At 57.4% G+C, this 21,667-nt stretch overlaps 2 protein-coding genes across 2 annotated transcripts; both read right to left on the bottom strand.

Annotated features, from left to right (window-relative positions):
• Window positions 1-1,244: 1,244 nt before the first annotated feature.
• BESB_075160 (ABC transporter, ATP-binding domain-containing protein) lies at window positions 1,245-11,106 on the bottom strand (the record flags this gene model as incomplete). The annotated part of the gene is made up of 10 exons (XM_029365889.1): window positions 1,245-1,930; window positions 2,041-3,299; window positions 3,639-3,844; window positions 4,298-4,404; window positions 4,895-5,113; window positions 5,656-5,830; window positions 6,420-6,838; window positions 7,447-7,720; window positions 8,026-10,669; window positions 11,075-11,106. 10 exons carry the CDS (start codon window positions 11,104-11,106, stop codon window positions 1,245-1,247), a joined length of 6,021 nt encoding a protein of 2,006 aa, XP_029218373.1.
• A 2,218-nt stretch (window positions 11,107-13,324) lies between these two features.
• BESB_075150 (uncharacterized protein) lies at window positions 13,325-19,114 on the bottom strand (the record flags this gene model as incomplete). The annotated part of the gene is made up of 6 exons (XM_029365888.1): window positions 13,325-14,320; window positions 15,006-15,512; window positions 16,030-16,255; window positions 16,307-16,839; window positions 17,236-17,407; window positions 17,898-19,114. The coding sequence occupies 6 exons, from the start codon at window positions 19,112-19,114 to the stop codon at window positions 13,325-13,327; spliced, it is 3,651 nt and encodes a 1,216-aa protein (XP_029218372.1).
• Window positions 19,115-21,667: the final 2,553 nt, after the last annotated feature.

Below are 21,667 nucleotides of genomic sequence, written 5' to 3'. Positions count from 1 at the left end.
AAAAACCCTGCCCTGAATACGAACTGCACGAAACGGACACTGAAGGGCGACAGCCACCGGCTCGCCATCCTCGGAGAGTGTGCGTGAAGCGGAAGAGGAGCCGAAGTCCGGCTTGGAGCTCGTGGAGGCGGGGAAGTACCGCAGGAAGAGAATGTAGAGACACCAGTCGCTCGTCAGCTTAAGCGTGAATGCAGTGTCATTATTTTGAGGATGCTTGAGACGCCCTATTTCTCGTATTTGTGTATATTACTTATCTAAATGTAGTGCCAGAAGATAGGGGTCCATGCGTATCGTGGCGTGTGCCTCTCGAGATTTGTGACAGGAGGAGTCTTGGTCCCTTCGCCCCCTGGTGTTTTAAAGCGCCATGTCAGGGACGCAGACTTGCTTTGTTAGGCGTAGAGATTCGCCCTTCTGCGACTAATATTTCGATCCTCTCGCGAAGACGGTCGGCGAGATTGTAAAACTCAAAGAAGCGCCTGCACACCACGAGACCTTACCCTGCACGCGTGTGAGCGCTCTCTCGGCTCGAGGCTGTCGGCTAATATGCGAGAATGTTGCTCAAAGGCAAGCAGAGTGTGTCTGCGAAACAGCACGTCCTAAAAAAGCAGCTAATGAAGCCACCATGAAGTGATGGCGCATCTACGGCTAGAGGCTGCGGGTAGCTTTGTGGAGTACCTGAGACCCTTTAGCTCCTCCCCTGGCTCATTTTCTGCGGCGAGAGGCGAGGTGAAGATGTTGCAGCTTTCGAGCCTCAGGAAACCACAGAGAACGCGAACGCCCGCTTGTCCGCACAGGCGAGACTATAAAGAGTCTCTGCTGGTCACGGGAGGCGGCAGTCTTTCTCAAAAGGGTTCGTTCTCCTGGGGAAGCGGCGCAATTGCTTACTGGCAGGGCCTCGCCCTACACTCAGAGTGCGGCATGCGAAGCCTCCAAACGGATAAAACGTCACAGATATAGATCTGACACCTCAAGAATGAACACGAAACTCGACCGGGACGCGGACTCGCGCGCGTTGCCGACACCCACTCACAGCTGAAGAGTGGACAAACTAGATGGCGCCACACATATTCCCCAGTTCCTGTCCTGCGTGATCGCCCCTGTAAGTCACGCCTCCAACGGCTTCCTCGCCGCCCCGCAGCGGCCGCTCTCGGTTGCCTCTCGGTGTGTGTCTCGCCGAGGGCAGTGCGAGTCTTCCTCTCGTGCGTCTGCCCATGCGGCTCTGTCTTCTCATTTGCATGGCGTCTTCAACGGAGCGTCGCGGGGCCTGCCTCAGTCGCCTGTCTCTGTCGCGACTCCTTCTCTAGCTGCTTCTTCTCCCGCGCAGTCTTCAAACTGAGCACCGTCGCCTCCGCCGCGGCGGCCCCAATCCGAGCCGCGGACAGCGTCGCGCGCGCGGCCGCAGGCCCGCTGTGCCTTCGCTTTGGCGCGCCGAGCGCGGCGTCGAAGAGCAGCGAGCCGGCGGAGGCCGCGTCTGGAAAGCGCGCGGGAGCCAGCGAGACAGACACCTGCGAGGGTGGCGCGACGCAGGGCGAAGCGGCGCGCGCAAAAGGGGCAAAAACGGGCTTCGCCGACGACCCGCAGAGATCTGGGGCCTGCGACGAGGAAGCGTCCAGCTGTGCGACCTCGTGGGGACCACTGCGGGCCTCTTGCCCCAGCTGCAGGTGCCCAGCCTCGGGTCTTGTCGGCGTCGAGGTCAGCACGGGCGACGAAACCAGCACGAGGGTGGAGGTGAGCGAGGCCGCATGGGGCGGCGCTCCCTCCGGAGAGGAGTCCGACAGCCGCGGCGAGGGTGGGGAAAGGGGAGACGAGAAAAGGGAGGACGACGCCGAGTAAGCGGAGGAATTCGAGATGCGAGGGTCGGACCTGTTGTCGTCGCCATCGAGGGACTTAAAGGAGGCATGCCTCCTGTGCGAGGCGAGCCCTTTCTGGCCTGCGAGAAGCCCGTTCGCCTGCGCGCCCGTCTCTCCCCCCCGGTTGCACGCAGCGCGCGGAACTCCGCACTGCCCTCGCTCTCGGCGCCGATATGCTGCGCTGCCTCACGGAGTTTGCTCCCGTCGTCCGCAGGCCTAGAGGAGCTAGTTTCGGCAAAAACGCAGAGGCCAGCGACGCATCCGGGCGTGAGCAGCGCATCGCGAGAGTGGACGCCGCCAAGCATGTCTTCCTCGACTTCAGACACGGGGTCCTGGATGACAATGATGGCTCCCTCCTCCTCGCCGCTGTCTGCGAGACGCATCGAGATGCCGTCGCTCTTCGTGGTGAGAGACTCGACTCGTGTGCTGCGCCTGCGTCCCCACACGTGGCCTGCGGAGTCTCCTTTGTCTCCGTCGCCTCGGACCGGGGCCGGCGTGAAGCCCTCAACCGCCGGCGCGTGCGTCGGGCTCTCCGCCTCACTCAGGGACCGGGGTGAGTGCCGCGAGAGAGACGAGAAGGACGACACGGACGACGAGGAAAACGAAGAGGAGGGCGACAGCGGCGAACGCGACGGCGCTTCTTCAACGTGTCGCACGTGATGGTGGGCGCCGGAGAGGGGCGCGAGAGGCGATGAAGAAAGCTGCCGCGCAGAGGGCTCGAAACAGGACGACGAGGACCCAAGCAGCAGACTCGCCTGCGGTTGCAAAATGTGGTGATGCTTGTGTGGAGAAGAGGAGGCGTTCTTCAGTGAATGGTCACCATGACTCATCCTTCGTCCTTTTCCGGCGTGGTAATTCGCGGCGTTTTCTTTTCGGCTTCTCTCTTTCTCCTTCTTCGCGTATCTGTCTTCTCTCTCCCTTCGGTTCTTGAGATGCGCATCGTCCTTCTCGCCCGCATCTGCGTGAGACTCGTGCCTCGAGTAGTGGACGTCTCGCCGCCTTCGCCGCCGCCGCCGCCCCCCAGCGTCTCCGCCACTCCGCATTTTTCGGTCTGCGTGGGTTTTTTCGCGCTCTCGCCCTCGCGCGCGCCCTTCTTCCACCTCGCCGCGATTGTCGGGGTCCTCTTCTTCAGCGTCCTCGTGGCGCGCAGCGGTCTGCGTCTTGTCGGCCTTCTCCGCGCCCTCCTCGGCTAAGTTGAGAAGAAACGAGTAGCTGTCGAGGCGCCTGAGGCCTTCCGTCGGCTCGAATGCCCACCTCTGGCCCTGCGACTTGTCGCCGTCGGTGCGCGCCGCGAAGATGCGCAACAGAAAATCGTGGTATTTGAGCAGCGAGAGGTTGTGGGAAATCGTGATGAGAGTGATGCGCCACTTCCGGCAGAGCCGATACAGCGCACCCTCCATGTCCACCGACACCGCGCTCGTCGCTTCGTCCAGAATCGCAAAGACCGGCCTGAAACAAAACACAACACGCCAGAAAAAGCTGATATAAGCGAAAGGCCACGCCCGCGTCCCTCGCGCCGCCACCGTCTTGTTGCGCATTGTATGTTGGTGGGTGTAGACTATGAAGGAGAAGAAACTGAAGGCGAACTCTGTCTCTCCCTCCCGCGCGCCCATGCCACGCGTCGGGACGAGGACAAGGGGGACTTTAGCCGGACACCCCGCCTCTCCACGTCGGTAAAGAGCACGAAACTGAGACAGCGAGGTTCTCTCTTAGTTGCAGCGCTAGTGCAAGACTTGAGCAAGGCGTATCTCTCTGGTGGGGCTACGTGTGCGTCGCCGCATGACGCACCGGTGGAAGAAGAGCCTCGCAAAGGCCATTCTCTGCTTCTCGCCGCCACTCAGCACCTCGTGCCAGTCTCTCCACGTGTCCCATTTTTCGGGGAATCTGTCTAGAAGGCGTCCGAGCCCCACTGCGCGCAGAAGGAACTCCAAGTGGCTGTCGTTGCATGCCCCGCCGAGCTTCTGATAGTCCTCGTATGCCATAGGGTAAATCACCTGAGACCCAGAGGGAGACAGGCGCGCACAACAGAAAAAAGCTCACTCAAGTCCGCTCTGCATGTGTATAGGTACACGGTGAAATCCGAAGATGCGTGCGTGAGACGAGGGGGATAAGGGTCCTATGTTGCAGAGAACTGGCATTCGCGAGAAGAAGGAACTTGTCGGTTTTCTTCGAACACAGCTGCAACGCAGATGGAGCAGTCTCTTTCTGGCAGATCCTTGTGAGCGGGGGAGATTCGCATCTGAAGTTTCGACTTTGGAAAGCCGCTTCTCTTGAACCGCATCCCGCACGCCATCCGGCCTCCACAGGCACCGGAGACACGCCCAGAAGAAGCGGGCACGAGGTTTTTGAACCCCCAAGCGCGCACAGCTCTTGTTGATCACCAAGAGTCAGATGTATCGATGTGTCACGGTAGATCCGAACAAAGAAATTCGCTCTGACTGTCCGACCTGGTCACGAAGCGTGCCTTCGGGCATATATGGCCGCTGCGGAATGTAGAAGAGCTTCGAGGCTTCAGGCTTGCGCACCTCGCCCTCCACTAAAGGCCACAGACCTCCTGAGACGCAGACACAAAAACCGCCAGACACTCTGGAGATCATGCACCCGCGCTTGTGACAGCTACACAGAACACACCACTGGAAACCGCGCACGAACTCAAGAGAGAAAAGGTGCAGCATGAGAAGCAGAAATTACTTCAACGTGTCAACGCGACCGCATGCTAACGCGACAGGCAGTGAGGTCGATGACCGCGTGACAGATCGCCTGTCTCGCACACACATACATGTCCGCGAGTTCATGAATCTACACACGCACACTACATAAATAGATAGGTGGATAAATAGAGATAGACAGATATAGATACAAAGATAGACAGATAGATAGGTAGGTGGATAGATAGATATAGATATCATTCCAGGTTCCTCTGTCGAGCCAGATGCAGGCACAGCCATTGAAAACATATATATATATATATATATATGAACGCGAATGCGTGCCCAGAAGATGGGAGGCAATTGTCTCTCTTTGGTGAGCAGACTGAGACGCACCTAAAATTCTGAAGAGCGACGTTTTTCCGCATCCATTGGGACCCAGAAGAAAGACGTTCTTCCCCATGCGGATGACGAACGAGACGTTTTGAAGGAGCACGTGGCCGCCGGGGGTCACCACAGCTACGTCGTGGAATTCGACAGTTTTTGCGTTCTTCTCAATCGTGAGGCGACCCGTGGAGGCGAGGATGTGTGGCGTCTCCGCGACAGCTGTCTCGCCTGTTTGTGGAGTTCAAGCAGGGAAACACGCAGCGAAACAGGAGCCCATATAGAGAGGATGCCGCGGCACGCCCGCCCGTCCAGCGAATTTGCCTCCTAATGCAACCCGGGGACATGAGTGCTGGTGAGTGAGTGTGTAGTATCCAGCATAAAATTATGGGCATGCTAAATCCGGACGACAGCAGGCCGCAAAGTGGAAACCGAAACGGATTAGCGCAAACGCATGGGTCCTGTCCTGGTGTCTCGCGGGCTTTCATTCTGCGATCTCTGAAAATTCCTCGACAAAGTTCGCAGCTCCTCTCTCGATTACGCCCTTCCAGCTATACTCGTAAACACAGATAACTCTACAAATCCCCTGCCTTTCTAAGCATGCGAGTCTCCACGCCCGCGCCGCCACCTCCACTCCGCATCTGCGGATGTGACGTTAACAGTCAGACTCGCGGCCAGCGGACTGACAGAGTCATCTGCAAGTTCCACGCACACTCTCTGCATGCGCATCGGTCGATACATACGCTGAAATGCGTCCATCGTTTCTCGCTTACCCGGCAGAGCCACTCTCGGGCAGTAGACGCCGCTTTGCAAGTCCTGGACGACTTGGAGGAATTCGTAGAGGCGCTCTGTGTAGCCCCCCAGCTGCTGAACTTCCTTGTAGGCCAGCACCATGCGCCCGACGGCCTTCGCCACGTTGATCAGGAGCGTGCTGTTTCGCACATACGCCTGCGAGTCAAGACGCAGCAAACGGGGGAAAGAAGAGAATACAGAAAATAGACACGAAAGATAAGAGCCAGATGTGCGCCACGTGTTGGACGGCTAATAGACGCACAGAGTCAAGCAAAGGGGAACGCCAGCAGCGGACTCGACGGCGCGCAGGGACCATCGCGCAACCGAGAAGAGAGACTGTGGCGCACGAAGACCGCGAGCCTACGATTTTCACGATTAAATCGCGAAGAGTAACCTCCAATCGCTCGACATGGTGTGCTAAGCCTTCCCTGCGCATGCAGCGCCTGCGATATAAGTCTGACCAGCAGCTGCGGGCTACTGTGAGAGGTACAAAAAAAAACTACCGCTTAGGAAACTGTATACGCACACTTCATTGTTGCGTCAAGAGAGACAGAGAGAGAAGAGAAGGGAATGAGAGTGAAACGTTTGTCAAACGCAGGACAGCAGCGCGACGCGGAGCAAGGAGTCCGAAGATGTGATGCAGGTGGGTCGGTCACGAGAGGCAGATGAGGAGGAAGAGATCGACAGGCCAAACTCCGCACCCTCGGCAACGGCCTGAGGCTCATGCTCTTGCATGATGGCTTACGTGAGCGATGTCTTCTTTTCCGTTTCGCGTATCGGGGAGTCTGGCGAGGAGTCCGCGCTTCCTGATTTCCTCATCGAACTGCGTCTGCCGCATTTGCTTCGCGCGTTCCTGGTCTTTGAAGAGTTTGGAGTAGTCGGTCATGTCCAGCAGCGCATGTCGCTGGCGCCCAGAGAGAGCGAACAAAGCGCGGATTTCATCTTTGAACGCGGGGAGCGCGACAACCAAGTAGCCCATGACTACCGACATGTGCTTCGCGAAAAGCATGTCTAACGTTCCCATCGTCAAGTGGAAAATGAAAAACATGTGCTGGCGATACAGGCAAACCGAGTCAAAGGCGCACTGCAGCCGCAACGACGCGGGCTTTCCTCCGCCGTAGAACGCGATCTCCTCGCTGTGCTGAAGCAAGTCCGAGTGAAGCGCTGCACAGTGGAGGCCACACGAATCGAAACGCAACATCAAAAAACAGTATCCAAGCGCCCGAAAACTGCGACGCGCGGCTCCACGAGAGGCACACATGAGCAGAGCGAACCGCACCGGAGTATATCCTCACAGTCTTCTCGCCGCAAGGAATTACGAAGCGGCGAGCGGATTCGAGAGAATGCCAACACGTGGAGAAAGAGATTCCAAGGCACGCAAGATCACACAGGACGCGGGAGACGAGGGCACGCAAAGGCCTCGAGAAAACAAGATGCCCGTGTCGTGGACAACCTGCGGCGTACCACCAAACTAATTAACTCATGAGTCCACATGTCAGCCACTCTCTGCAGGCTAGAACCCATGAAGCCCTCCCCTCGTGCCGCTCTCGCCTGCCTTGCAGAATACGTTTCACTGCAAGTCCAAACGGTGTTCCAGTGTCATCCCTTCGCACGCAGGAAGCAGGGCCAGATGTGCACAAAATTAAGAGGGCGGCGGAGTCAAGTGAAGCGAACTTGGCGGACAAGCGGCAATTCGCTCGCGTGAGAAACCGAGACGAGCTGACCAGCAGCCAGAAGGAAGGTGCGAACGAAAGAGTCGCACTCTGCCTCACCTCTGTACTTCGCCTCTAGCTCATGCAGTCGAGCAGTTTTCTTTCCAATCGGCGGCGACATCCAGTGCAGGACTCCAGCGGTCAAAAGGTACCAGAAGCCCAGGCAAAGCGGGGCCTTGACTCCTAGGTGGCGCAGAATCGATCTCGTGAGGAAGATGATGTCCACTGTCGGCTTCAGGAACGACGAAAACAGCGAAGCGACCAGCATGCTGAAGCTCGCAGTCGTTGTAGACAGAATTTCGTCTGGGTGGCTCACGCGGGCGTCGAGAGCGACCTGGAAGGACGCGACGGCACGACGGTAAACATAGCACACAGAAAGGACAGTTGGAATGAAACAGCTGAAGCGGACAGAAAGCTAGGGAAGAGACGGGGGTTTAAGGCAGCTTTCCCGCAGCTGAGGCCGGCACACCTGTGGATCGCTTTTCAATCGGTCAAATCTACCTCTGTGTCGCTTCTTGTGTGAACAGCTGGCTCTTGTCTTTCGTTTCCTTTTGGTCTCCGCGGCCTGTGCCCCTTCCCAGAACCCTGCCCCGGTCCTTGCGGAAAACACATTTCCTTTCTGCCTGCGTGTTCCCTTACCATTCTGTAGAACGTGAGGCCCTTTAAGTACTTGGTCACGAAAGCGTTTGTCAAGTTTCTCCTGAGGAGGACGCCTAAAACCTTCTCCGAGTACTGGATCGTCGCGTTGACTAGAGCCGCGGGCACTGCGTAGGCCACGAGGAGACTAAGGCCTCGCATGAATTTCTTTCCGTCCTGGCGAACGATTCCCTCGACGACTTTTCCGTTGACCGAAGCGATCCAGATGGAGAGAAATGTGCGGCTGATGAGTGTCGCCAGAAGCGTGAGAAGGTAGAGGCCCTCGGAAGACCAAATCTTCTCTTTGGGAAATGCCAGACGCAGCAGGCGAAGGAACTGCTGAATCAGCGGAATCTCCTTTACCTTTGCCTCCATTTCGAGCGACGACAGTGCCTTCAGACTCCCCTGAGAGTTCAAAATCTCTCCGTCCTGCCTGGCATCCTCGGTGTCGCCCTGCTCTCTTCCCGCTTGTCCCTGCGGCGCGCTCGCATCCGCCTCCGCGTCGCCCTCCTCGAAAAGAAGAACTCGACGCAGGAGCGTCCAAAGCCGCCGTAAGACACTAATGAAGCTGCGTGGCACACGCGATGAAAGAAGCGAGTGGAGGCGGTGCTGGTGCTCGCGCAGATGTGCAGGGAGAAACGAGACAGACACCATTGTGGGGCTGGGACGTGGGACACCGCCCGGTGACGAAGAAGACTTGGTAGTCGAGACGGCGGGAGTGGAGGACGACGCAGAGGATAGCGAAGATTCACACGCGCATGTCGACAGCTTGGAGGCCGCAGACTGTGAACGGGGAGAAAACGACGTGGACGCAGAGGCGGCGCCTGCGGGTGCATCCCCTGGATGAGGCTGGCCGGGTTTCGACGCAAAGAAAGCGCGCGTTTGTCCTTCAGGTGCATCTTGTGGAGCGCGTTCAGAGGCAGGAAGACGCGAGCCTGTCCTACCGACGTCTTTCTCTTTGCCAGATGGAGGGACAACCCATCGCAGAGCACCTCCTCTGTCTTCCCGCCCGTCGCTTCCGAAGCCAGGCGTTCGTCTGGTAAGGGCGCGAGGAAACCTCTCCAGGCTTCTGCGTCTCTTGAACCAGTGGGGCGTATCATCTCGGTTGCGGTAGTAAGAAGGAAACGAAGGGAGAGAGTCAGATGTACACAGAGCACGCGAGTGCCTCAGCCGTGAGACTCGTTCTTCGTCGTCCATTCCCGAATTTGCCTCACAGGCGAACGTCGGCGTGTCGAGAGCCGTCGGAGAAGGCACACCTGAGGCGAGGGACGGAAACTCAAAACAGTGAGGCAGGCTGGAATTTCCGAACTCTGGAGACTCGGACGAGGACGAAGAAACTTGCATCATCGCGGACAACTCGCACAGCGCCTCGTGCAACGACGCAGAAGTCGAAAGGGATTTCTGCTTCCCTCCTATACTTCCCTTGCTTCCTCCTCCCGGGCCGGCCCGTCTCTCCCACCCTAAGCATCCTCTGTTGGTAGCCTCTTGCCCCGTGGCTTGTCCAGCTGTCGAAGAAAAGCAGTCAGCGAACCTCTCGAAAAGCGAGCGAGGGTGTGACCGTACGCGTCCATTACTTCTGTCCCTCCCACGAGCGCCCACGGTCTCACTTTCCTCATTCCCCGCTCCGTCGTGCTGCTGTCCCGCCGAAGCGGCGGCGTAAAGCGAACCTGGAGCTGTCATGCACCGCGGGGGTTCAGTTTGGCGTTCAGGCTCAGCTGACAACGGCTTCGGGTTTCGCTGTGACGCGGAATGGAATGCATCACCTTCGTCCGCCGACCAAACCACAATTGCCGGCCCCACCTCAGTGCTTTGCTCCTTCCGCGTCCCATGTCTGGCAGCGTCTACCTCGTGTGTATGTACACCTGGCTGGTGCTCGGTGCGGTGTTGCTTCCGCGACGGCGTCTCACTTCCCTCGAAATCTGTCGTTCCCTCCGAGTGGGACGAGGAAACATCCTCAACACGAGGCAGGCCTCGTTGGCCGCCGTCCTGTCCGCTTCCTTCGTCCTCGTCGTCATCGCCACGCGCCGCGGGAAGCGCGATCAAACGCGTAGGCGACTGCCGCGGCCAGCGGGGAAGGAATCGAAGAAGAAATCGTCCGAGCTTCCGGAGAATGTTTGTAATCCGACGCCTAAGCGCCCGGTTCTTGATGACGCCCAGCAGCACAAGGGCCACAAGAATAATGACCCCGCGTACAGCCCGCTGCCACCGGCCCAAAATATGCAACAGTCTCTGTCTGTCCCCCCTCGGACCCAAGCCAGTAGTCGGTCTCTCGAAGAACGAAACGGCGTACTGTAGCTCACGGTCACTGTGAGACTGCCGGGACCGCTTGGCGTAGATGTAGAGGTCATCAGGCGGACTCCCGTGGATCAAGGTCCTATACACGCGGGTAGACGGATGCACCGCCCGGCGGCTCTTTCCCAGAAAGAGAGCCAGTAAGATATCATCAGGCAAAGCTGCCGTCGGCGGCCGGGCATCTGGATGGCGCTGTGAAGCCAAAAAGGGAGGATATGGGGCCCAAGGTCCGAATACGGGGACTACTGGGAAGGGAGGAGACGCAGGAGCTCGGTAATGCACCACGGGAAAACTTCGCGGAAGGTCGTACGCGTCAAAACGGTGATTTCCGGCTGTGTCCACTGTGTACGTCCGCCTGTGTGGGTAAGCCGTCAAACAAAAACACAGAGGCAGGCCTCACTGTTGAATAAACTAGAGGGAACGCGGCAGGACAACGGCCTGCGAGACACTACGGTGTAACACCCGCTCGCAGGCTTGAAAGTATCCTCGGCGATCCGTTGCGACTGTGGCAGACGCCACGGTAGAGATTGCTTAGTCTGTGCGTATTCTATGAGCAGACCGCCACTCATGGCCACCATGCGGCATTGGCACACTGCGGAACGGCGTCTTCGCTCGACATACTCGGCTGACGAGCGACTACGTTTTTCAGTGCGTAGTTATAAACTGAGTCGACTATGGCTATATTCGCTCACGTCTTGCCTGTTCAACACGGCGTCGTTTACTGTTGCCTCGACTGGCTCTATATCTCAGCCAAACTCACCAAGGCTGGCCTTGAAAAGCGAAGAAATCCATAGTGCCAGAGTGGAGTGTTCGGTTCTGATGTCGCTCGGGCGTGTAGTGTTTGCGCCAAGGTATGACGAAAACTCTGCCGGGATATATATACACTGACCCAGGACTTCAACACGCGAGGTGACTATGTTCTGGTTTCCCGTCCGCACAACTTCCCTCCACGTTTTAATGGTTGTTAGATGTGGTAGTGAAGGCATGAGAAAAAACTGCGAAGGTGACACGAGAGGAAAAAATCACGCAGGTGGTGTCAAGAAGATAGCAGTTCACAACATGGGGCACATAATAACTCTCATCCCTGTACCGCTTTGACCTAACCTGATACCCGCAGAGTAACTGCTGTTTCGTCTGTCGCTGGATATAGCAACAACACTGCGTTCCCGTTAGATGATTTCATTAAAAAACATGGTGCCAAGAAACTGCATTTTTATTCAGTAATAAATCGCGGACGGAAGGACGCTCCTGCGCCGCATATTGACAAACCACAAAGCAAAACATGCGGAAAACCCGAGGAAGCGGCGAGCCAAAAACTAAACGGGACGAGAATATCTGCCGTAGAGTACGCCCGAATGAAATCTGTCTAGCAGGAATGTAAAGCAACAGAAAATTGCTGGGAAAGGATCGATCGCTGATATTCCCCTGTTAATAGTGTTAGCTGCGGATTCTAGACGAAAAATGTTACAAGGAAAAACACCGCGCAGCTCATGTGAAGAAGGGCTGGAACCTGGGAACTCTTGGGAATCAAAAGTGGCTGGTTGCTCCCAACGTCTCGTGAGGAGGGGCGGTGCCCACGACAGATGATAACGAATGAATGAATGCATTCGTATATGCAAAGCGTAGAGGCAGCCTTGGCTGAAGAGATGCCTTTCAGCGAGCTAATTGAAAGTACTAATGCGAATGTATCTACGAAACGTTACCTAGTCTACGCGGTCCTTGGCCAACAGCGCCTTTGGACCGTGAAGTAATCCAGCATATCTGTGACTTAACTCACAAACGGGAGGGGGATTTGTTCAGGGACAGCGGCGCGAGTAACGAAAGGCCGCTAGCAGCACCCGCGCTTGCAGAGCAGGGTGTGGCGTCTCAATCTGCATTCTCTAGAAAAAGGAGCATTTCCGTCGCTCTAAACGGAAGTTTTTTTGGACCTCACATTGAAAACGGTGGTGCGAACGGGTTTTTCTTCGGATAGTTCTCCACATACCACACGTGACGGCGCTGGTTCTGCTGCACTGAATCATGATGTTTCGTAAGTCTTTCCACTGATGACAGCCTATCAGACAGAGGAGATCCTTTCGGACGTTGATCCTCGTTTGTAGAAGCTTAAACAACGCAGCAGTGCTGCTGAACCAGTTTGCACTGTGAAGCAAGTAGATGTTACAACTGCTTGTGCAACCTGACGAGGACTCAGACAGAAGTTTGCAGTCTGACTAAATGGCACACGCGAAAAACTACCATTGGAAAGCGCATGAGGCTCCGGTAGAAAGACAGGCCGGAGTTGGAAGTACAGCTACAGCCCGTCTGGCTCTGAACTGTTGTAGTTCCGAAGAAAGAGAGTTTTCGCGGCGCACACAAAGTGCAGTCGAGCGGAGCAGTTGTGACAGCCATTCATGCCTAGGAGCGGCTAAATTATATGCAAGTCGCAACGCCCTCTCCTAACTCGACGTGACAATGCACCAGCCTCCCAAAACAAGTTAACATTCGTCTTGCCGGGAAGCACAGCAGCACAGCGCAGGGTTTCTAAACCTCGTCGTCAGAGCAAGAATGTCTCTGCATGGATATACGGCAGTCATTCCGAGCTGAAGGCCGCTGGCACGCGTGTCCTACCCGCTCCAGACTGCCGCAGTTTGTAGGAGTTTTTCGTAAAGATCGCACTGCTCGACCCATCTAACAAGCGTGGAAGTCGTAGAGTTCGAATGGCCGTGCTTCGGGGTTGAACCGGTACACGTGAGTGACTTGAATCCCAGAGTGAAGCAAAAAATCATAGAATGAAGGTCTCCCAAACGATGTGCACCCTAGCACGCCTGATGCCGTTGACGGAGTGAGCTTCTTTGTTGGGAACAGGGTGTCCTGCATTTTGTCGTGGAAAAGCTGCCCCTCTAGTTCCAGTCATCAGCGTGCACGCGCAGAACTGTGTGGTCGCGAAGATCACGCCGGTCCTGATGAAAGATAATGCTCTAAAAAACATACGAGGGAAAGGCCTGGCGTGGCAACCCCCTCCATCATACTGTCACCAGCCCTCAAAGGCACCGGTTTCCCATACATTTTCTTCAACATGCGTGCGGAGACGCTCATCGAGCAAATCCGAGGCGAGCTTCCTATTTGAGAGATCTCGAAGTGAGCGGAGTTCAACGACAACCGCTTTCTTGACTCGCGCGGATGATGCTACTTTGTCGTTCTTGCTCTCTATTTCTCTTGTCCTTTTTCGTGTGCCTCGGGGCTCTTCGCGCTCAGTGTCGCTTCCGAGTGTGGTACCCGGTCGCAGCGCACGTGACGCCGTGCTCAGGATTATCTTCCTTCCACCTGCGTTACGGGTTTCTTCCGCTTCCTCGCCGAGCCTCCGATATTCTTCCCGTCCTACTCTTGACTGCTTATCGGCGTGCGCGCTGCTGCTGAGCGCCTCCCGAGCCACGCCTTCCGCCTGCATGTCTTCTTCGCTCCTTCGTCCTGGCTCGCCGTTGCCTTCACCTCGATCCCTTTGACCTTCCAACTGCTGCAGGTTGCCCTCGCCCTGCCACGAGAAAAACAGGCGTTTCCGCGCCAGCGCCCTCCCTGTGGTTTCTCCCACCATCTGTTCACCATCGCCTCCTCCTTCTGCGCCTCCAGCCTCTCTCCTCGTCGCGGTATCGGATTCCTCTCCGCTAGCCGCGCGGGATTCGTCCTCGTACTTCAGAAACACAAGTCCTCCGTCGTCCTCCTTTTCAGGGAGCAGACACTGCCAGTCTGACGGCAGCTTCCGGTCCTTTGCGCCGCGCATGCGTGTGCGCCGAATGGTTTTGCGCGCCAGTTCTCGTCGACGATCTCGCTCTTGCTCTTCCGCTTCTTCGGCGCGACGTGCAGACGACAGCGGCAGGCGCTCGGCGCGCGTCTCATGGAACGCGCGAAGAACTTCCTCGCGCGAAGGAGGCACTTCGAGGGTCATTCGACCCAAGTAGCCCTTCACAAAATCCGTGAGGACACGCTCGGACGCGGCGCCCGTACAAAAATCGTGTTTCGCTGCCGCCAGCTGCACGCACAATGAAACCACACGGGACGGAAATCCACAGACAGACAACTCACAGACTTCCTCCTCGCTGTTGTTTCCCCGCGAAGTCTCAAGAGCTTCCGGTCCTTCGCGCCGCGCATGCGTGTGCGCCGAATGGTTCCGCGCGCCAATCTCGTCGGCGTTCTCGCTCTTGTGAGTATCACACGTGTGTAACGTGAAAACATGCGCGTCGCTTCGTGGATTGATATGCCTGGGCATTTAGGTCGTACTGCGCAGGAAACGGCAGTCCGTCTCTGTGGAGGGATATGATCAAAACAAATTAGGCATTAATATGCGTATACATATATGGATAAAGAGATGGATACATAGACAGATAGACAGAGAAAGAGGTGGAGATATAGAAATAAAGATATAGAGATATAGAGATATAGAAATATAAAGATATAGAGACGTAGAGATATATAGATGTAGAGGTGTAGAGATAGATAGATAGGGATAGATAGATAGAGATGGATAGAGATAGATAGATAGAGATAGATAGATACCGCTGTCCAGTGCGCGGCTGAGCAGACGGGGTGTGCTGCGGCGGGACTGAAGGGGTCCTCGGGCTGTGAAGCACGTCCGGTCGCCACGTCTGGCGACCTCCGGCTTTCGTGCGTCTGCATACGGTCTGCATCGTCCACTTCCTTGCCAAGTGTTTGCTCACCCGATGAAGAAATTCGCATCCGCTGAGGTCGTCGGCCGTGACGCCGCGGGCGAGGGGATGGACGCCGTAGCGTTCGTTCAAGCGCATGAGCGGAACGTACGCCGGCCGTTTCGCCCAGACGGCGAAGAGTCGATTCAGAAGAGCCACCGAGGCTTCTTCGATGGTAAAGAGGCACGACTGCGGGAGTTTGTTGCACGCCGCAAGGAGACGAACGGCCTCGTCATCCGCCCAGAGCGGATGGGCTCTCAGGAAGAACTCGGTTCTCGACGCCGAATGCTGCATGCGGACCGACGGGGCACTCTCCTGCTTCTTTTTCTTCTCAGTGGGAAGGACTCCCGAAGCCGCGCAAGGAGGCATCGCGCCGCCCGCCGGAGGCGAGATGATGGTGCCACGGCGGCTGGGGCGCGAGACGGAAGACGACGGCGGCGGAAGGAAACCAGGCGTGTCCACGCAGTCGAAGAGACGATGGAGATTCGACTGGAAGAACGTCCCGCGACGGCGGTACCACTGAGATAATTCGAAACAGCGAAACAGCACGCACGCAGACCATGCTTGCCAACACCCTGCCGAGGACGCACGGCTCCTCGCACGCGTACTGTCTACGCATAGGCTTTCACACCCCATCAGCATACTTTGAGCGAAAAACAGAAGGATAGCTCCAACAGTAACCCGGCTGGAATGTGTACCAGGACAGATGAAAAGTTCACTACCAAATGTCTGGGAAAGTCCGATATCGGACAAGCTAGCCTAGCCGGCAGAGACGGGGCGCGTGGATACCCACACGCTCAGCGAAAGACGGGGAGATGCAAAGATGCACGCGCGGTCGAGCAGACGCAGGTGGAAGAAGAGAACGAGAAAGCCTTCACACGGAAGACGCGTGGACGCAAGTCGGCACAGCGACTCCTACAGGCACCCGGCACAGACACTCGCGGCGAACGCAGAACAATCGCGCAGAGGCCACAGAGCACCCCCCCCCCGCCCCCTGCTTACGGCCCGAGGCCCACCGGCGCGCGTCGACACGTACCGTCAAGACTTTGGTCACGCCAGGATAATTGTAGCTCCGCGCCTTCTTCGTGCCCAGGAGGCGATTGCAGAGTGCGCTCTTCCCGACGTTCGGCATGCCTACGACCAGCAGACGCAGAGGCCGCTTCGCGCGCAAGCTCCTTCGGGCCATACCCGGCGATGCGAGAGAGGGAGAGGGGGAGGAAGGCGACGAGCGAAGAGAAACCTGCCTCGCCGTGCTCTCCGCTCTGGCTTGTCGGCCTTCTCTTGGGAGTCGCTTTCGGGGCGGCGAAGGCTGCCGAAGGGACTCGCTCTCGGGTTCGTCACGCGCCGTGCCCTCCGCGTCTCCTCGGCTCGCCTCGGCGGGTTCGCTGGTGCTCTGCGGCGCTCGGTCTCGAGAGAGCCGCGCCGCGAGGGCTTTGAGCCGGCGTCTGTACGTCTCCACGTCTCTTTGGTAGTCTCTCCACTGCCGCACGATCTTCCGCGCTGCCTTTTCAACGCGCACGATGCACGCCCCGCCCTGCTGCGCATTGACAAATAAGACCGGCGTTGCAGGCGGGATTGGAGGCAGCAGAAGCCCTTCCGCCTCCTCGCTGTCCCCCGCTGCGTGCCCCCCCCTCGCGTCGTTCTCAGCGGCGCCACCCCACCTCTGGTGGGCCGCCTCCGGGTCTGCTGTTTGTTCTTCTTCGCCTGCTGCGGCGCCCCGCGCGCCCCGAGAGTCGAACCCGTGGCGTTCCGCGAGTCTGTCTGCCATGTGCAGCGCCTCAGCCGCTTGGAGGCGGTAGAGGAAGCGAAAGTACCTCGCCCACTGCGCGTTGCCCGCTTCTGAGGCCTAGAGGACGCCAGCGCATCGCAAACGGCAGCGGCTAAAAATGAGCTGCACACGAAGGCCGACGCGCGGCTACACAGCCGAAACAGGCGACGGATATCTTGGAAGAAAGACGCCGAGCCCTTAAACTAGCTTAGCGGAAAGTGGAAGCGATGCACTCGATAAACAGGCACCTTCGCCGTCCGGAATCAGCCACTCAAATATCGACGTATATATAGACATATACGTACATGTATACATATATATACATATGTACAGATATATAGGTATATATACAAATTTATATGCAGATATATAGATAGATATACTTATATATTTGCATGCAGGGGGACCCTGCGCACGTTCGAATGCCGCAGTTGGAGCATTCGTTGGCGCGCGAGTCGACTGCTTCACGCTTACTCGGTCTGCATGCGTGAGGACGACCAAGCGAGGCTTCTCGCCCCCTGCCGGCGGGCGGATCGGAAGCTGTGTGAGGAGAGGGAGCCGCGCGTCGCGAACCTCCACGAGGAGGTCGACGTGCGACAGAGCAGCCAACACCCGCGGCAACGCCTCTCGAGCGAAATTCGGCCACCTGCACCGCCCGCAGGAGCAAGCAAGAGGCCTCAGAGTCGTCTGCGAGTCGCTGAGTGCTCACTTGATTGCTGCAGCCGTATCGCCCCTCTCGTTTCATCACTGCAGATCCCTACAGATGCATGTATTTACATCTGTCTATCTACACGTATATATGGTGTATACCTGTGAGCGCAGATTCACACGGGCCTGCGTCTGTCGCGGAGCTCAGAGGTCGATAGATTCGGAAGAGTTCGGGGAGATTTACAGGAAGGCAGACCTTCTCCCAGAACCCCAGAAGATGCGTAGACACCTCACAAGGCGGCACTGGACTCTGCTTGCATGCCCCCGTCCGTACAATTTGCCGCCAAGCACGTCTGTCCACTCTGGAAGGACTCTGTCACAGAACTCGAGGGGCGCTGACCTCTCAAGGAAGGCGGCGCCCTCTGCAGCTGCGCATTGGGCCGCGGCATCTTCGAGAGACGCAGAGACCGAAACCTCGCAGGACATACCATTGAACCGTGTATCGTCTTCGTTCGATGGGGCGGACGAGAGGATCAACGAGCCGCAGGGTGCGCTGCTCTTCTCTCTCGCGAGCGAGAAGTCCAGGGTCTCGCCGAATGCGCTCGTCGCGCTTGAGTTCATTCCGCAGTCGATCCCTTGCAGTCTCGCCCTTCTTCATGATTTTCACAATTTCTTTGATGCGCCGCCGAATGCGCACGTCGAGCTTTCTCTTCGCTGGCGCAGGGGTGTCGCCGACCTTGTGTTCCGCCTTCGTTTCCACGCCCACCGTCAAATCCGTCGCCGGCCGCGCTTCTTGGCTTCTGTCCTGTCCACGAGCGGCTGCTGCCTCGTCCCCCGACCCCGCCTGTCGCGCGTCTCCTGGCTCGGCGGCTACCGCTGCGTCTCCTCCCTGAGACTCTCGCCCGAAGCGGAGAACGTCCTCTGCTCTCGCCGGAGGGCCCTGGACAGTTGTCGCGTCGTCTGCAGCGAGAACCTGAATTCCGGTTGAGGCAGGCCGCCGCGCGGCCGCGAGGCGATCGCCGCCCGACGGCGCTGTAAGGTCCCTGTGCGACGAAGAAGAACACACAGAAGGACAATCCGGAGAGGGCGGACAGTTCTCCCGTGCCAGTTCGCCGTCGTTGTCCTGTCGTCGGTCGCCTTCTCCGAGCACAGACTGACGCACAAGAGAAGAGACAGCGGAGGCAGGAAGACGCTGCGTGGACTCCGACTCTTCCGCAGCATGCGGAGACGCGGCGAGGGCAGACGATAGACGACAGGAGCCGTGAGATGCAGAGATCCGTCGGCAGAGAGCAGGGCACGACCAGCGAGCGCGAACAGAGGAGGGGAATCCGGAAAAGCATGCGCCAGCGGACAGTCCGTTGCAAGCAGAAGAGACCGCCTCGCGCTCCATGCGTTTTCTGTTTGGCATGAGGGAGGGCCTACGCAGAGTTGGAGGCGTCTGAAAGAGAGAACGGGGAGCAGGCGGCGAAAGAAAGGCCAGAGGGCGAGAAGACGCAAGAAAAGAAAGCGATGCCAACGAAGCAGAAGATGCCAGAGGAAAGAGCGGAATAGGAAAACTGAGCAGAGAAGTCGGCGAAACCTCGCAGGGGGAAGCACAAGACGATGGGACAAACGGCTGGTAAACAACCGATGGAGACGAGGAAGCAAAGGAGTACGGAGAGCGAGGTTTCCATGCTACAGAGGAGGACCCGCTTGCGCGGCCCATAGGGAGCAGAAAAAGGGAAAGAAACAAAATCGAGACGCAGGAAGAGCGCGGACTGCGCACACACATCTCGTGAACGCGATGGAGAGACATAAATTCCATTTTTTCAGTGGTTAAGGAAAATTAGGCCGGTTCGTGCGAGCAACGGCCCATCGGCGGCGGTCTCGCTAAAGACAATCGGAAGTGTATATACACCACACATTCTGTCGCACGCCCACTTTTCCCATCTTCCCGGGCATATATATACCAATTCCGGCTTGTATTCCACAGTCGGAGGCCTTCCTTCTACCGATTCCTCTGCTTTGGGCAAGTCGCTCCATGCAGAAAATGAGAGAAAAGTGACCGCGGAGACTCGACAGCTCGGTTCACGGTTCTGATGTCCTGTCACGGACCTTGCCCGCTTAACAAAAAAACAGAACAGTGCTTGTGTGTGTGCCTAAGGGCAACGCGAAGTCGCCTGCGAAACAGTAACCAATTATTCATTTGGATTGGCAAGGGCGAAATCTGTTAGAGGCTGAAGAACCAACCTCAATCTTTGGAGCTTGTCTTCAGCGTGTGCTCAGCGGTGCATGCGCTGGCTCTGGCCTGCGCTACCAGCCGTGCGGTATTGTCTCTGTCCGCGGCTTGTGTCCAGAATGGTGACCTCATTTACGTTTCAGTTCGATATCCACGAGGAATCAGCTGGGAAGCGTTTGATGTGGTTTTGTGTCTCCGTTAATGCTTCATAGATCTCGGTGGAATGGCTTCTTTTCAGGACCGCAAGGTAGGGTCACCCGCAGCGCGGAGTGCCCAGTTCTAACGGCATTGGTGAGACCCCGCGAGGCATTCCCTCCTACAGAAAGTCGCGTACCCGCTAGCACACTGCCTTAGAGCAAGCCTCTCTGCGAGGGAAAGCGTGGGTGACTGCGAGGCTGAATGCCTGACGGTGGCCGACAGAAGTCCCCGCGACGGAGGTCCCCGCGGCCGCCTCCAGGGCCTCAGCATCGCCCGCCGACCAGCGTGCCTTCCCTCAGCCGAAAACAAAAATCCCTCTCATCTAGCGTCCACCGGTCTTTCGTGAAGGAGACTTCTTCACTCGTTGGAGTCAAGATCAGGTCTCGGCCGAAAGAGGCCGAGCGATGAAGGGGAACGGCGCACTCTGGCGCGCGGCCGCGGTTGCTGGGTAGGATCGCTAGAATTCCACGGAGGTTTTTTCTACAGCCACAGGAAATGCCTACTGGACCATCCGGAGAATAGAAGTCCTGGAGTTGCTTGGCAGAGGGTAGCGGCAATTTGAGTCATTGACGGGGACGATGCTCCATATTAGTGAGCCCGTATGTAACTCCGCTTCACATCGACCCTTAATGGTACCTTTCAGCGTATTATTTAGGTGGAACGCCGTGACCCCACGTCCGTATCTTTGCCATTATTTCTCTATGAGAGGAGGGGACACACGGAGGCACGGCCACGGTTTTTCGAGAGACTTTGAGCCTGACCTATCTCTGGACAACCTATCGCGCGTGGACTCAATCGTCACTCTAGGCGGCTTACGATGAGCAGCCCGGTGAGAAGCGCCATTGCCCTGTGGCGCTCGTGGCGGCAGAACAGGGGCGCGCGGTCGCCTTGGGAGCTGGACAAAATAGCGACTCCGCTGGTCTGAAGCTGCCTCCAACGCGACTGCGCTGCAGCTCGTGACGCAGCCCTGCTGATGCGATTGCCTCGGCGTTGCCTCTCCCCAACGGGGCACCAGCTGAAGAAGCGAAGGGGAGAGAAAAAGAGAGCCAGAGTGGCCGCCTCTGCGGTTGCGGGAGGTTTTCGAGGTTGGAGGGGGCGAAGCGACGTTGCTGAGCCGTTTTGCACGAGTTCGAGAGGGCACGAACCCCAGAGTCGACCAGCCATTTATCATCGAGCTTGTAGACAGCGCCGCCGTAGGCCGCCGCCGCGGCGCTTTCAGGGCTTGAGACGAAGCACCCTGCGATCGAATCCGTGGTCGCGCAGTTGGCCAGCCACGCTGGAAGCCTTGACTGAACATTCAGAGTGCGACTAGAATCGTTTTCGAAACTGTACTTAGTCTCGCCCCAAGAGACAGTCCCTGCCCTCCGCTGCATCGAGAAAGTCAGCTCGCGTTCGATATCTCTGTATCAGTGTTTGACGAACCGTGAGGCAGACACAGGACCGGTGAAGGGAGGAAAGTCCTCCACGTTTCAGTGTTATCCTACTAAATTCCTCGGGGGTGAAGATCCTCTAATATGTAACTCGTGCGCAGAAATCAAGGGAGGTTCCGCTGTCTGGCCCTTCGGCTTGTGTTCAACTGTGTGTATTGTAGCCCCCTTTCCTCCAGCCTCTGCTGTGTGTGTCGTTTTCACCCGTCGACCGATTCGTCGATTCCGGGCGTTTTGGTAGGCACGTCTCCTTCAGATGCCATACACCGGGGAATCGACCCAACGGCATCTTGCTGTGTGATGCCGCCTCTTTGAACTTCCCACACGACGCGCGACTGCAGAAGCGGTTTTAACAGCTGTCTCTGAAGTAAATCCCCCGCCCCGTCGCGTCGTTTACACCACTCTCGCGACGGCC

The sequence above is a fragment of the Besnoitia besnoiti genome (assembly GCF_002563875.1).
Source record: "Besnoitia besnoiti strain Bb-Ger1 chromosome Unknown contig00007, whole genome shotgun sequence".
In the NCBI taxonomy this organism is placed as follows: domain Eukaryota; phylum Apicomplexa; class Conoidasida; order Eucoccidiorida; family Sarcocystidae; genus Besnoitia; species Besnoitia besnoiti.
The sequence above is the reverse complement of the archived record's forward strand: the minus strand, read 5'-3'. Positions and strand labels throughout refer to the sequence as shown.